We start from the raw sequence: 12,847 nt of genomic DNA on the forward strand, positions 1-12,847 counted from the left end.
CCACGCTCAACATGTCAGGATGGTGAGAGCTGTGAATGTTACCAACACATAATGAATGGGGTTGTTAAACATATGTTCCTGTTTTCAAGATGTTAAACCCTATTTATTGTTGTGACAGGATGATAGAGGGGGTGCTAGACCTTAGCTTTCCTCTTATCATTTATGACTAGGTTGTTTTGAAATTTGCTCTGGTTATTCACAGTGATCCCAAACAATAACTGATCCACATTTTGTACCGAGACTGAAAGTCGAAAGCTGTGCTAGCAGCTCTGTAAAGCTGTACTTAAGGATAGCTAAATGCTAATGTCAGCATGCTACTCACAATGACAATGCTAACATGCTGATATTTACCAGGAACAATTACCATCGCCACCCTCTTAGTTTAGCATGTTAGCATGCTTACATTAGCACTCAACACAAAGTACAGCTGAATGTTGAAGGTATGCGTTCAGAAGCCAAAGTATTGGACATATTTCAATTCGACCCGATGATAGCAGTAGATGAAAATTCAGGGGAGCATTGAAGTTATTACAATTATTTCTTTGGGAACAAGAATTTCTGTATCAAATATAATGGCAGTAGTTTTTAAGACATTTAAATCTGAAACCAAAAAATAAATTAAATTTGCAATTATATTAAAAGTCACCAAGGATCACTTAAATCATTAGGATTCATCCTTGTGGAACCATGAATGTCAGTAAATAATTCAGTGTTAGGTGTTGAGATAGTTCACTGGATCATTGAAAAATGTGACTTGCTGCTGATTAAAAGGAGATCATGAGGAATTATCCTCTGGATTATCTATAATTATCTGTACAAAATGTCATGTCAATCAATCAAACGGTTGCTGAGATATCTCAGAACCAAAACATCAACCTTATGGTGACAGTAGAGGAACATGGCTCACAAATAAAAAATGTAAACCAAAAAAAGTCTAACATTATGAAAAAGACATGACATGATCTGATGCCACACCATAGACTGTGACCAGCAAATTTGTTTTCACCTGATGGGAAGTAAGCGGTACACAGGAGGGAGGCAATTCGTGTCCAGCTTGTACCATATCTGGAGTAATGTTATGTCTTTTTCCAAATCCCCCAGGCCCCTTGCACCCTCAGGACTGAGTCTGGCCTCCTCTCCTCCTGACAATGAGTTGTTGGAGATCTGGTTTAGCCGTCCTGAGATTGTAGCCTGTTCTCCGAAATTAAGATAATTCCTGTAAATTGAATCCTGGACGAAACTGCCAGAGCTGCTGAGTGTAGTGATGCTGAACTGGGAGCCCGAGGCAGGAAAGACTTGTTTATTCTTAAACGTCTGCTGTCTGTCTTTCTCCACCACTCTCACTATGGCCTCAAAGGCCTCTCTGGCGATGGTAGAGGGAAGGCTCCGGACCTCACACTTCTGTCCAACAAACAACTGGCCAACAGAACAAAGTCATACATGAATTCAATATCTGAAATAAAAAGATGCTGTTGTACTATCAAATACTACAGGATGATATCTTACAATGAAGTTTGGACCCTGGGTTTTCTGACATCGCTGGAGATTCTCCACATGCAGTTTTACAGTGTCGTGGCGTTCAGCATCAGGTGTTTCAACCCCCCAGCGGAGGTCAACCATCCGGAAGTCGTAACCTCTCTGCTTACAGTACAGATACAGTCTGGGATAAACTTTCTCCATGAGCGCACTTCTCTCCGCAACTGTGTCTGAATCAAACACATGGAAAACAATTGTTACATCTTCCTTTTACAGTAGGTCAATAGTGACTGATTTTGCTTCATAAAACATAGAAAAAATAATTATAAATAAACAATACTGTTATGACATTCCTTTGCATTTAATGTACATTTAGCTGCCAAATACTGTGGTGATGGAGCTGAAAGTCACTCTGAGCCTATATGGAACAAAACCACAAATGTTAACCTTTAGCTTTAGTTGTGGAAGCATTTAAACCTCAACCCTCAAAGGGACAATTCAACCCAAAATCAAAAATACATATTTTTCCTCTCACCTGTAGTGCGATGTATCAATCTAGATTGTTTTGGTGTGAGTTGCCTAGTGTTGGGGCTATCATCCGTAGAGGTGTATGCCTTCTCTTAAATACGAGGGAACTAAATTTTGTGGCCCTCAAAGCGCCAAAAAATACATTTGAAAAACTCAACAGCAACTCTTTCCAGAAATCATAACCCGGTTACTCAAGATAATCCACAGACCTTGTTGTGAGCAATGTTAAGAAGGAACTACTTTCAGACATTCAGAAAAGATTATCGTCACATTTGTTCATTCTTACCTTTATATCCACCACATATGTAGACCATGAATCTCTTTTCTTCAACAAGAAATGGAGGCTCCTCCTTTCTCTGAACCTCGTTGGTCATTGTATCACACAGGACGTTTGTCACTGGCAGTTTGTTGTTCCTTCTTTTGTCCACATCATCTTTATCTGACCTAACAGATAGAAATGTCCCATTGTCTGTGTCTTTGTCCTCCTTGATACAACTTTCGTCCTTACCCTCTCTTTCTTCTTCATCCTCTTCTTCTCCGACGAGTGCCTCCATGCTCCTTAGTAACTTTGCTGATTCCTTAATTGTTCTCCCATAATTATGTAGGTCTAGTAAAGCCTTGGCAGCATTGACCTGTTAAAGAAAACATTAGATGTGTGCGTCGTTTAGAAGGTAACTTGAGTTTGGTTCTGTATTAAAGACAGGAACGGCCTCAGACTTACAGCTTTATGTCTTTCTTCATTTTAAGGATGGAATGGTCACATTTATTGACATGTACAAGTCTATAATCACGTACCTTGAAAGAATGGCCTTGGTGCAGCATGTCAGTTTTTCTGCCCTCTAAGGAAAGATCATTTTGGGGTTTTCCTGTTTTCTGCAGCTGCAGTTGATAGTGGAGACTCAGCTGTAAACACCTTGGGATAGCTTTAATCAAAAAACATTTAGTGCTTCGGTGATGGATGTTGGCCTGAATGACTTACTCTAAGGTGATTTGTAATATTGGACTCCTCCTTCAGTTTGGTGTCATGTCCCTTCCTGTTTGTCCTCTACAAAATAAGAGCATCAGAGAAGATATAGGAATGGGAATGTTAAGCCTACAAACTGTTTCACCTACAGTATTAACTGGAGGTGGTAATCTGTAGCATTTCCAAACATCAATCTGTCATATTCAAATTAAAATGATTTAGTATTGAAGTTCCATAAAGTTTGTGGATTTGCAAGATACATTTCCCATAATGCAACTCAATAGCAATCTTTTGTTAGACCTGCACTGTCTAGTAAATTCCCCAAGTCTCCAAGTCTGCATTACAATTGATATACAGATCAGTGGATCTACAAAGGCACAACACGTTTAGTCAGATTTACTTTTGAACTGAACAACAATATAGTATTTTCTTTTATATGATTCCAACAACTTGTTGAGCTCTATAAATAATTTTTTATTGTTCATGCATATCCACTCCTGTGTCGTAATGCTGGCTTCACCACACCACACCAACTAAAGTGGAAGCTAGCAGGTTAAGTTATCTCCTGCCTTTACAAAGCATTTACTAATCAAAGGTTTTGGTGGTGCCTTGGCAGTAGGGTTCCACCAATATTGTTCTAAGATAGAAGAATGATACATATTATTTTGAAATGAAACTGCTTATTTACAATATGTTTACACAATGTTCAATATCTTTAAATATGACCACAATATGTATTTTTTTTCATGTTAGAAAAGCCTTTGAAGCAATATTTTACATGAAGAAGGCTACTCACTGTATAACTTGCTCCTGAAACCTGGCACCTCTTAGCCTTCTCAAGTGCATCAATATTAGGTGTACAGGAATAGCATTTTATAGAAACATTTCAATAAACGACTTTGATGAAATGTTCACACTTTCACAAGCAAAGTTATCCAGTGGCGGGCCGGTTCTGGCCCACGGGCTATATACCTTTAATGTACATAGATCACCTGAACTAGTGCAGTTGGGCTGTTGTTTATGGGTGGAAGTTTAACAGGCTCTCTGTCCTCCTGCAAGACAGGAAGTGTAAAATATCACATTACTACAGAAATACATACAATCTTCATAGAAGACTGCAATTATACAAATTATTACCTAAAGATATACATAAAGATAAATGTATATAATATCCTAACAAAACTATATTAAGGTAACTTATAACAATACGGCTCACTAGAATACACTTGAATAAGTCGATAGGCCTATAACGATAACGAGCAAATGTCAAACATCATCAGCTGATGTCTGTTATTGCAGTTCATTAATTGTAGATGCATCAATAAATCGAACTGTGAAGAGTTTTCGAACAAATAAAAAGTTAGGATTCATTATTATTGATGATTAAAACTGTATAATTTGTCGAAAAAAAACCGCACTTACTTTCTTCTTTTTGGGAAAAAGCCCGTCTCTGCTATAGGTCCACATGTCGTCACCTCCGACCGATGAGACAGACATCTGTCAAGTAGTCGGCTAAAGAATGAAAGGCCCAACTACCGGTTGCAAATTAAACAAATAAAACGTTTAAAATGGGGACGTCAAATCTCAAAATAGGAAATAATTTCAGTGAGATATCCCCCCCCCCCCTCAAATACACCATGTCCAGTGTTTACATACAGCGTTTAGCTTGTCCGTTGGGAATGTGGCAGAATTAAATAAGTAATCATTTAGATATGATGTGGTATACAACTAGTTGAAAAATTAAGATTAAGCTGTATTCAACATCACGTTATCCTTCATAATGTGTTTTGAAGCAGTTATGTTCAGCTATCGGGAGGTTTTCAGGACGTGCCCAAACCAAACAGTTCCAGGATGTTTTTATGTAGTGCATGGTTTCGGTGCTGTTTATATGGATTTTACCTGATAAGACAAAGTAAGTACACGTGACCCTTGTGACACTGACCCTTTGTTGTTGTTTTTTTCAGTAAACAGTTTTAGTTTTGACTTTCTGGGATTCAATAACTTTGTTATGAGTTGTTAAGATTTTAACTCCCCCAGATAATATCAGAGGCAGTCTTTTTGAGTAACTCTAGAATTTCCAAACCTTTACAGATCATTATACTCTCAAATAACCATAACTATTAAAAAGCACAAGACCTCAGTTTCCTCATTGGTAAAAACAGCAATTATCAGATTTTGTTTTATTTTGGAGGCATAAATCACTCAACTTCCTCTGTAACTCAGGTACAACTTTGTAACTTCACACTTCCGGCCCTGAATCAAGCAATTGAGACCATAAATGTAGCCTGAGAACAGACACCAATGCTATATATTTAATACAAGAACTGGTGAATTGTGTTACACAATTAAGAGCTGAACTTTAAAGGGAGTTGATGTCCATCTTTGCAATGCGCTCATGCTTTTAAAAGGAATGTTTGTAGCTCTAAAAACAATAAGAGGTTCATAGACAAAACTGTTGAAGGAGAAACGAGTAATTCACATGAATCAAGCACTATTATTCTAAATCTGACAATTAAAATCAAATGGTAAATGACATTATTAGACAAATAGTAGACCCATTTCTTTTTTATATGTATATTTATATATAAAAAATGAAGCTTTTCAAATCATAAAGGGGAAGAAAACATTTCAGAAAATAAGAAATGGTGTGGTGACATTTTGTGCATTATTAAAAATGTATCTGCACTTTGACACATCTATTTAGAACCACAATCCAACATTTTAAGCTCCAGCACGTGGCAGCCGGGCCTAATCTCAGACTGAAAACATGGCAGTGACAGCAAGGACCTCAAGCACACTCCACCCTGATGGATGATAGAGCAGAATATTAGAGTGCAAACTGTGTATGACGATCAAAACCCGATGACGCGTTCCTCGTCACCCGGCCGCATTCCATAAACACATAAAACACAGCAAGGGCTTCAAATAATTCCCAGCTCAAAGTCACAGTTTAGCTGGATGTGTGTGTGTGTCCCCTGAAGTCCATCGTTATCCAGACTGCTTTGGTTCTGAGGGCGACAGCAGCCATGTTGAGTGTTAAACGTTGAAGATGAAGGATATAAAAAGGCATCTAGACAGGAGCAGCATCAACAGACTGCAGTGAGTTCGGACTTCACTGCACTTCCTTGCACAAAGCAGCACCAGATCTCCGCCCTGAGGCCTACTCGTCATCTTTTCCTCCGGTTCTACTCAACTGCAATAGGAAAACAGAAGAAAACAGTAAGGCATGGCACTGGTGTGGAGAATGTTTTTTAAGTTTTAAATTGAGATGGTTTTCACTTACATGCTGGATCATCAAGTAGAGAGGACGAGGGAGAAAAAGACAAATGAATGAGGACAGGTGCATGACGATGGTCTCTGTAAAGCTGAATAAGAGCACCATCTTGTGGACAGAAGTGAAAATGCACCTACTTTGATAACGTCGATCCAGTTCCAACCTCGTGGCAATTCCCCTTTGTTATCTGAAAGCAGAAATCATTATGATGTGCACTGTTGACTAAAAACACATAACATACTGACTGATGTCCGGCTGAATTTTTACTGTGTATTTTTATTGTGTATAAAAGAAAAACACATTTCACAGACGGTAAAATGTCTCGAGTAAGTTTTCTGTCACAATGAAAATTAAAAGGTGGTATTATACTTGTGTGTTCCAGAGTATGATGGTGTTGGCACAGGAAAGGATTCTTAGCTGAGTCTGTGATTTCTCCCGATGATAGTAACGCAACAGTAAATCAATGCATCATATATTATATTACTGTGTTAATCTTTTCCCTAATAATTATTTTGTTTGCTTTGTGATCACCTTGTCTCATTAAATGGAGATTATTTCCCTACAATCATTAACAGCAGCACTAATTGAGTTACGATGTTTCCTTCACTGTGATAGAGAGCGGTGATCACAGAGAGCAGAAGGTTTGCACTGGAGAGCTCTTTGCAAGATGTGCGTTTCTGAAAAGCAGCAGATTTCTTCAACTTCATTTATGTTGCCTTCACTCTTAACAGTCGCCACCAGCTTCAGAAACTTGTAGGATTAAAGCGGATCTCAGTCGTCTGCTTTATCTTGCAGAGTTATATATTTTCTTTTGGTAATGCAATGAAAGCCCTTCTCTTTCTTTCATCTCAAGCAAGTTCCAAGTCTCTGCAAGTTCATGTTCTCAACATAGTGCGGACGTCCTGATCAATTATTTTGGCCCTGATCCTAGTCCTTTAATCAATACATCAATACATAGTCCAGTCTGATATGTATATCCTCCAAAAAGCTTGATTAATTATACTCTGATTGTATAGACTCTCAGTAGTGTGACAGAGTGGAGCTTCTTCACTCACAAACTACCTTTGCCGAGTAAAGACACCGGCTGCAGAGAGCACTTTAACAAGAAAACAGACAGTGGATGTTCTTGTAAACAAACAAAAGTTATGTTTTTAGGCAGCGTTACTCACCTAAACTCACTGTTGTTATCCTTGAGCTTTAAAACAATGGCTCAAGTGCATTTTCTTGCTCATTAAACATTTGCTAAGCCGATTTTCTTTTTTTGTATTTTCAATACAGCATTGTTTACATCCATTACTAGCAAACATGCTTCTCCGGAATAGTGTGACAGCGCTAGAAGCTGTTCCCTGAATGTTTCTACACTGCTCTTCGATAATGCTGACAAGCGTCGGAGCTTAGCGAATAGCTCCGTGTTCTCACACTCGTGTATTTTCAACACGAGTGTCAGAACGGGGTCAATCCCCAGTGCCACCAAATTATTTTTCACATTCTCTTAAATTTCACTTGCATGTGGAGCTAAATGAGTCTGGCTGTTGTAAAGAGCAACTCTGCACAACACTAGCAGGCTGACACAACCAAACACAGTAGAGTAAAGAAAGGATCAGATATTGATCGGAAGGTTTCAATATGATGGCATTTGTAGTACTTGTTAAAATGCAAGACTGTTTTACTGTGGACCTTCTGACTGATGTACCTGTTTTGTTGACGATCTTCCTCTTCTGAGATTTAGTCAGCTGCTCCTTCTTCTCTTTCTTCTTAGATGTTGAGGTTCCCCCATCACCGGAGGTTGCCTGCAACAACAAAAAAGAATCCGTTATTTTATTCAACAAGCATTTCAATATTTAATTACAAGGCTCTTTTCTGGGCAGTAAAAAAGAGCAACAATCCGAGGAAGAAGATGACACACATCGCCCACAATAGTTGACTGACAAATGCTCTCTGGGATTGTGCAGCTATCAGTACTTAGTTCCAAAAAAGTCATAAAATATACTGACCACCGCAATGACTACAGGCTTGTGGTTCTCCATGAGGGCCTCCTGGTTCTCCTTGGCCCACTCAAACAGAGTATACATCATTGCAGTGCCCAAGTTAGCTTCCACCTGCTCCTTAAGCTTTGACAGGATCAGATGCTTCGTTTCTCCAGAGCTGTTATTAAATCACAGTAAAGGAAAGAAACAACATGACCATCGGAGAAAGCATGTGTCCAACAACAACAACAGACTATTTTTTTTTTTTATTTGACAGCTTTTAGGCTAATAAATAACAATAATTTAGTGATTCTTATATGTTAAAAAATGTGTATGTACAGAAATCTAAAAGAACCATTAGAATTAGAAATTTAAAATACCAAAATAATTTAAAAACTTTTTTTTAAACTTTCTTTTTTCTTTCTTTTTCTCTGGTTATGTTGGGGAGGCTCATAGCAGTATGTTTGAGTCACTCTGGTATAACGCAGTATTTCTTAAAATCGTAGTCGCCCTGATAGACTGCAACAATTTTCAAACAAATTGATCCTTTCAAAAATAATTTGAAAGAGAAGATATACTCTGCACATAGTGGTTACAGCCAAATATCTGACACTCCTTGAAAACTTTATCTGTTAACTGTTGTGCAGTTATACAGTTTAGAACCATACAAAGGCAAAAGGCATTAAGTGTTTCCAGATTTCCATGTCATCTTCTAATCTGCAATCAGTGTTTGCAATATAAACTGATGCATAATACTACTACAGCACATTACTTGCAACTTACATTCTTTTGTTGAAAAAGGCATCAAGGGAGATTTGTGGGGCCGTGTCAGGGTACGTCTCAGGCCATGTGATATCCAGGAGGAATGCTTTGGTGTCGTCAATGTCTCCTATCTGTTGTATAACATTACAATAGAAGGGAAGAATACATCCTAATAGGTTGTTAAAGGTCATCAAGTACAAGTGAAAAAGAATATTGACAGTTTCTTGTTTTAATTGGATGTCAAGTTATCTAGTTAAACAGGATGTTGGGGAGGCACAGGTTATGGTTTTTTTAAACTGGCTTAGACAGTACAGGGGACAGCACTCACCCTAAACTGGAAGGAAACTGAATTGATTTCCTTGAAACACTCATCCCCCTCATAGATAGAGAGAAGAGCCTCCAATTCCATCTGTGGTTGAAGAAGAGAGGGAGTGACAAGAGGTTAGTCACATATAAGTAGATAATTAAATCAGCAGTAGCTTGTCCTTCCGCACCAGACATCATTCAGAAATATGGCAAGTTGCACTTGACACGTATATGCAAGACAGAACATCGACTCAAGACCTTTTTCAGAAATATGATCTACTTTTTAAATTGGCATACATGTTATCCTTAAGGCAGTAACTGACTATCATTGAATTAAACATTTTAACTTGCCAAATCCACTTGCTAACTTAAAACCTGACGTTACTAACATTGTTGCCAGATGACTTCGGTATAACACCAGTATTTAATTTGTAACACGTAGCTGTTTGACAGCGTTGTAACAAATATACCGGATACATTTAATTTCGTTTTGTATTCCGAAAAGGATTTTACCTATGGTGTATGCGGTGCGCGTTCCTCCCTATAGTTAACACACTTAACTTAGCACACTTTTGAATGGAGTTTGGCGTGACATTTTCTCCGTTAAGAACGACGCTTTTGAGGGCTCAACAACTGCTAGAAAGACATTTGACACAGAAGCATGAGCTGGTGCATATTGAATAACAGCTGACATTTTGACTTGTTTGATGTGTAACGAGCAGGAAATCTGTCAAATAAGCCCTTCAATACAAACTAATATGCTAGCAGAGGCGCTCGTGTCTCGTAGTTAGCAGTTAGCCGCTAACAGCAGCTAGCCTACTACTGCATCATCATTCATTCATACCTCTTGATCCTCGTTAGCTGTCATGATTTTCCGTCCGTTTCTGTACGATATACTATCTGTGTAGAGTTGATTAAAACCCCAGAGTTAACAACCCATTTCTATTATTAAAACGTTACTATGATAATAATTTCACAACTTCGCCAGTTGATACAAACAGTGCCACCATGTTTCACGCATGCGCATTTAGGTACTCTACGTGAACTTTGAACCACACATTAGTGGATGCAGTTTTGTACTTATCATACTATAATAAATGATAGAGTACTATTTCAAGTGTAGTTTTAACTAATATGAATAAAAACATTGACAAGCTCCATGTGAATATGTAATTATGATGTCATGAATATTCAATACAAAAATAAGGGGCATAAATAAACAAGTACTTAAACTACAAATGTGCAATACCTGCATTGGCTTTATAAAGTGTAATAGCATTTAGCACAATGTACACGTAGTAACTTGACTTATTTTATTACTTATTTTCATCTTTCTTTTTATTTCTATCATTTATCTGTATGGCAGGTGCGCCTATGGTTTAGGAGCTGCACAGCTAATTTCGTTGATCAATGTGCAATGACAAAACATGCTTTCTATTCTATTCTATCAGATTAATAAGATCCTTATCCTTTTCTATATCCCTCTTGTATAACTTTAAGACTATTTTTAAATTGTTTTAATCTTTGTTTTCTACTATTTTTTATTTTGTGTTCACTTTGTAACTTTTTTTTAAAAGTGCTATATAAATAAAATATTTAAATTAATATTCTTTTAAGAAATAACAACTTTATTATTGTACTTTTTCTAAATGTTGGTATTTCCTTTAAAAACTAAGGGGAATGAATATAGAGCAGGTTGTAGTGGAAGACTAGAATTTTTGATACGATGTACTATACTGTTTGTGTATAATGTATCTATAAAACTACTGTACATATATACCATGTGTGTTAGCAGCATCCAAACTACTCAGACATAGACAGTTGATGCGATGCTCACATGAAGTAACAGTTAGTCTGCTTAATTAGAGCCACAGTGTGAAAGGGAATTAGCTTTGATGTACTAAACCAATAGTAGACTACACAGAGTGATGAGTGTTATGTTAAATGCCAGCAGCACTCAGTGTGGGGGAAGCAGTGATAATTTCCACTGTGCAGCTAAAAACGACACACTGTGTTTGTGTTGTGATTATGTTGATCCTCTGAGTTATTCCCCTCAGGTGAAGCAGGCAGCCATGGTGGAGGAGTAGAATCAAGAGCGATGAAGAGAAAGGAGGTCGCTGAGAGGGTTCTGGCTTTCACTGTAAGTGAATTCAGCCATTGCACTCTTGAGATAAGATGGAAAGGTTTACTTGGCCAAATAAGACTGGGAAAGCAAAGTGAACTTGTTCTTCCACATTATTGTTACTTGAAGGACAATACTGGTATTTGTATCACTGTCAGCAAATCCCATGTGAAGACCAAAACCAACAATGTCCATCTCTCAATACATCCTGACTTCCCGAACCTGTCTGTGGCTCTCAGCTCCTAGCCCATTGGTTCCTTCTGAAGACGTTAATCTTTATAAATAACTTACAAATATAAAGTTTATTTTCTTTATATATATATATATATATATATATATATATATATATATATATATATAAAGGCTCAATAATTTCCTAACACAGCTGAACACTAGTTTGAACTCAATTCTGGGGGACTATTTTCAGCGGTGGATTAATCCACATTTGGGGTTCTTGTGTTTGGGGCAGCAGGACAGTGTATGTGGGATTCAAAATAAACTACAGCGTGTGTTTATGTCACCCAGTGCAACAATGTTGCTCATTGATGTGTTTTTAATAGTTTTACAATGGAGCTCTGTGACACAGAGGAATAAGATATATCAGACTTTGGAAAAACAAAAATGCAGTACTTGTTAGTAGGATACATCATTGACGGTTTGGATCTACCAATAACATTTGAATGAAGAAAAACATACAATATCACAAGATGTGTTCTTTACAGTAAGTGACACTAGGTTTATGCCTTAAGCTGTTGATGGGATAAGATCATATTTATCAAGTCTATGTTAATAAAAATCCTCACATGCCCATATGTGCAGTTATTATAATAATTATTAGTCTGTCCATACTGGCCTCATAGTGATTCCTATAGTGACTACACTGTAAGACATGATGGGGACAACAACAACAGTCCTCGTTCTGTGTAAAAATGACACCTAAAGCTCAGTTGAATCTAATATGAGACTAGACTCTGAGTTTGCTATATTGAATGAGAGTCTTGCAAAGTTGCAGCTCGCTTTCGTCATTTGTTCTTTTTTGTATTTTTCACATTTCATTTATTAATTTAACTTTTCAGTTTTACTTTCTGTAAATTAGAATTTGTTCGGTGTAGTAGCAGTACAATTTTTTAACATATTGACTCTAAAAATACAGGAATTGCCTGTGAACAATGTGTATTTAAATATAGACTCCCTGGAGGTTAAGAACCTCCCCCAAAAATTCACAAGATAAAATAAAATAAAGCCACATGCTGATTCTTTGTAACAATTTCAAAGTGAAAAGTTTGAGCAAATAAAATGAACAATAAAAATTAAAATATGTTCTGAAAGAACATCACTTAAAATGTTGAATGTTCTCAAATTGTGCATAGTGTTAACATTAATTATTAAGCATAAACTTCACTCTGTTTGTTCACATTTTTAACTTCTTCACAGTTGATCTAATGAAT

At 37.2% G+C, this 12,847-nt stretch overlaps 1 protein-coding gene across 1 annotated transcript; it reads right to left on the minus strand.

Moving 5' to 3' along the window:
- Positions 1 to 5,266: 5,266 nt before the first annotated feature.
- Positions 5,267 to 10,317, minus strand: rwdd (RWD domain containing 4). The gene is made up of 8 exons (XM_029454351.1): positions 10,122 to 10,317; positions 9,300 to 9,380; positions 8,993 to 9,102; positions 8,237 to 8,387; positions 7,936 to 8,032; positions 6,380 to 6,429; positions 6,252 to 6,254; positions 5,267 to 6,161 (listed from the first exon to the last, which is right to left on the minus strand). The coding sequence occupies exons 1-8, from the start codon at positions 10,143 to 10,145 to the stop codon at positions 6,129 to 6,131; spliced, it is 549 nt and encodes a 182-aa protein (XP_029310211.1). The 5' UTR covers positions 10,146 to 10,317; the 3' UTR covers positions 5,267 to 6,128.
- Positions 10,318 to 12,847: the final 2,530 nt, after the last annotated feature.

Source organism: Cottoperca gobio, chromosome 18, assembly GCF_900634415.1.
Source record: "Cottoperca gobio chromosome 18, fCotGob3.1, whole genome shotgun sequence".
NCBI lineage: Eukaryota > Metazoa > Chordata > Actinopteri > Perciformes > Bovichtidae > Cottoperca > Cottoperca gobio.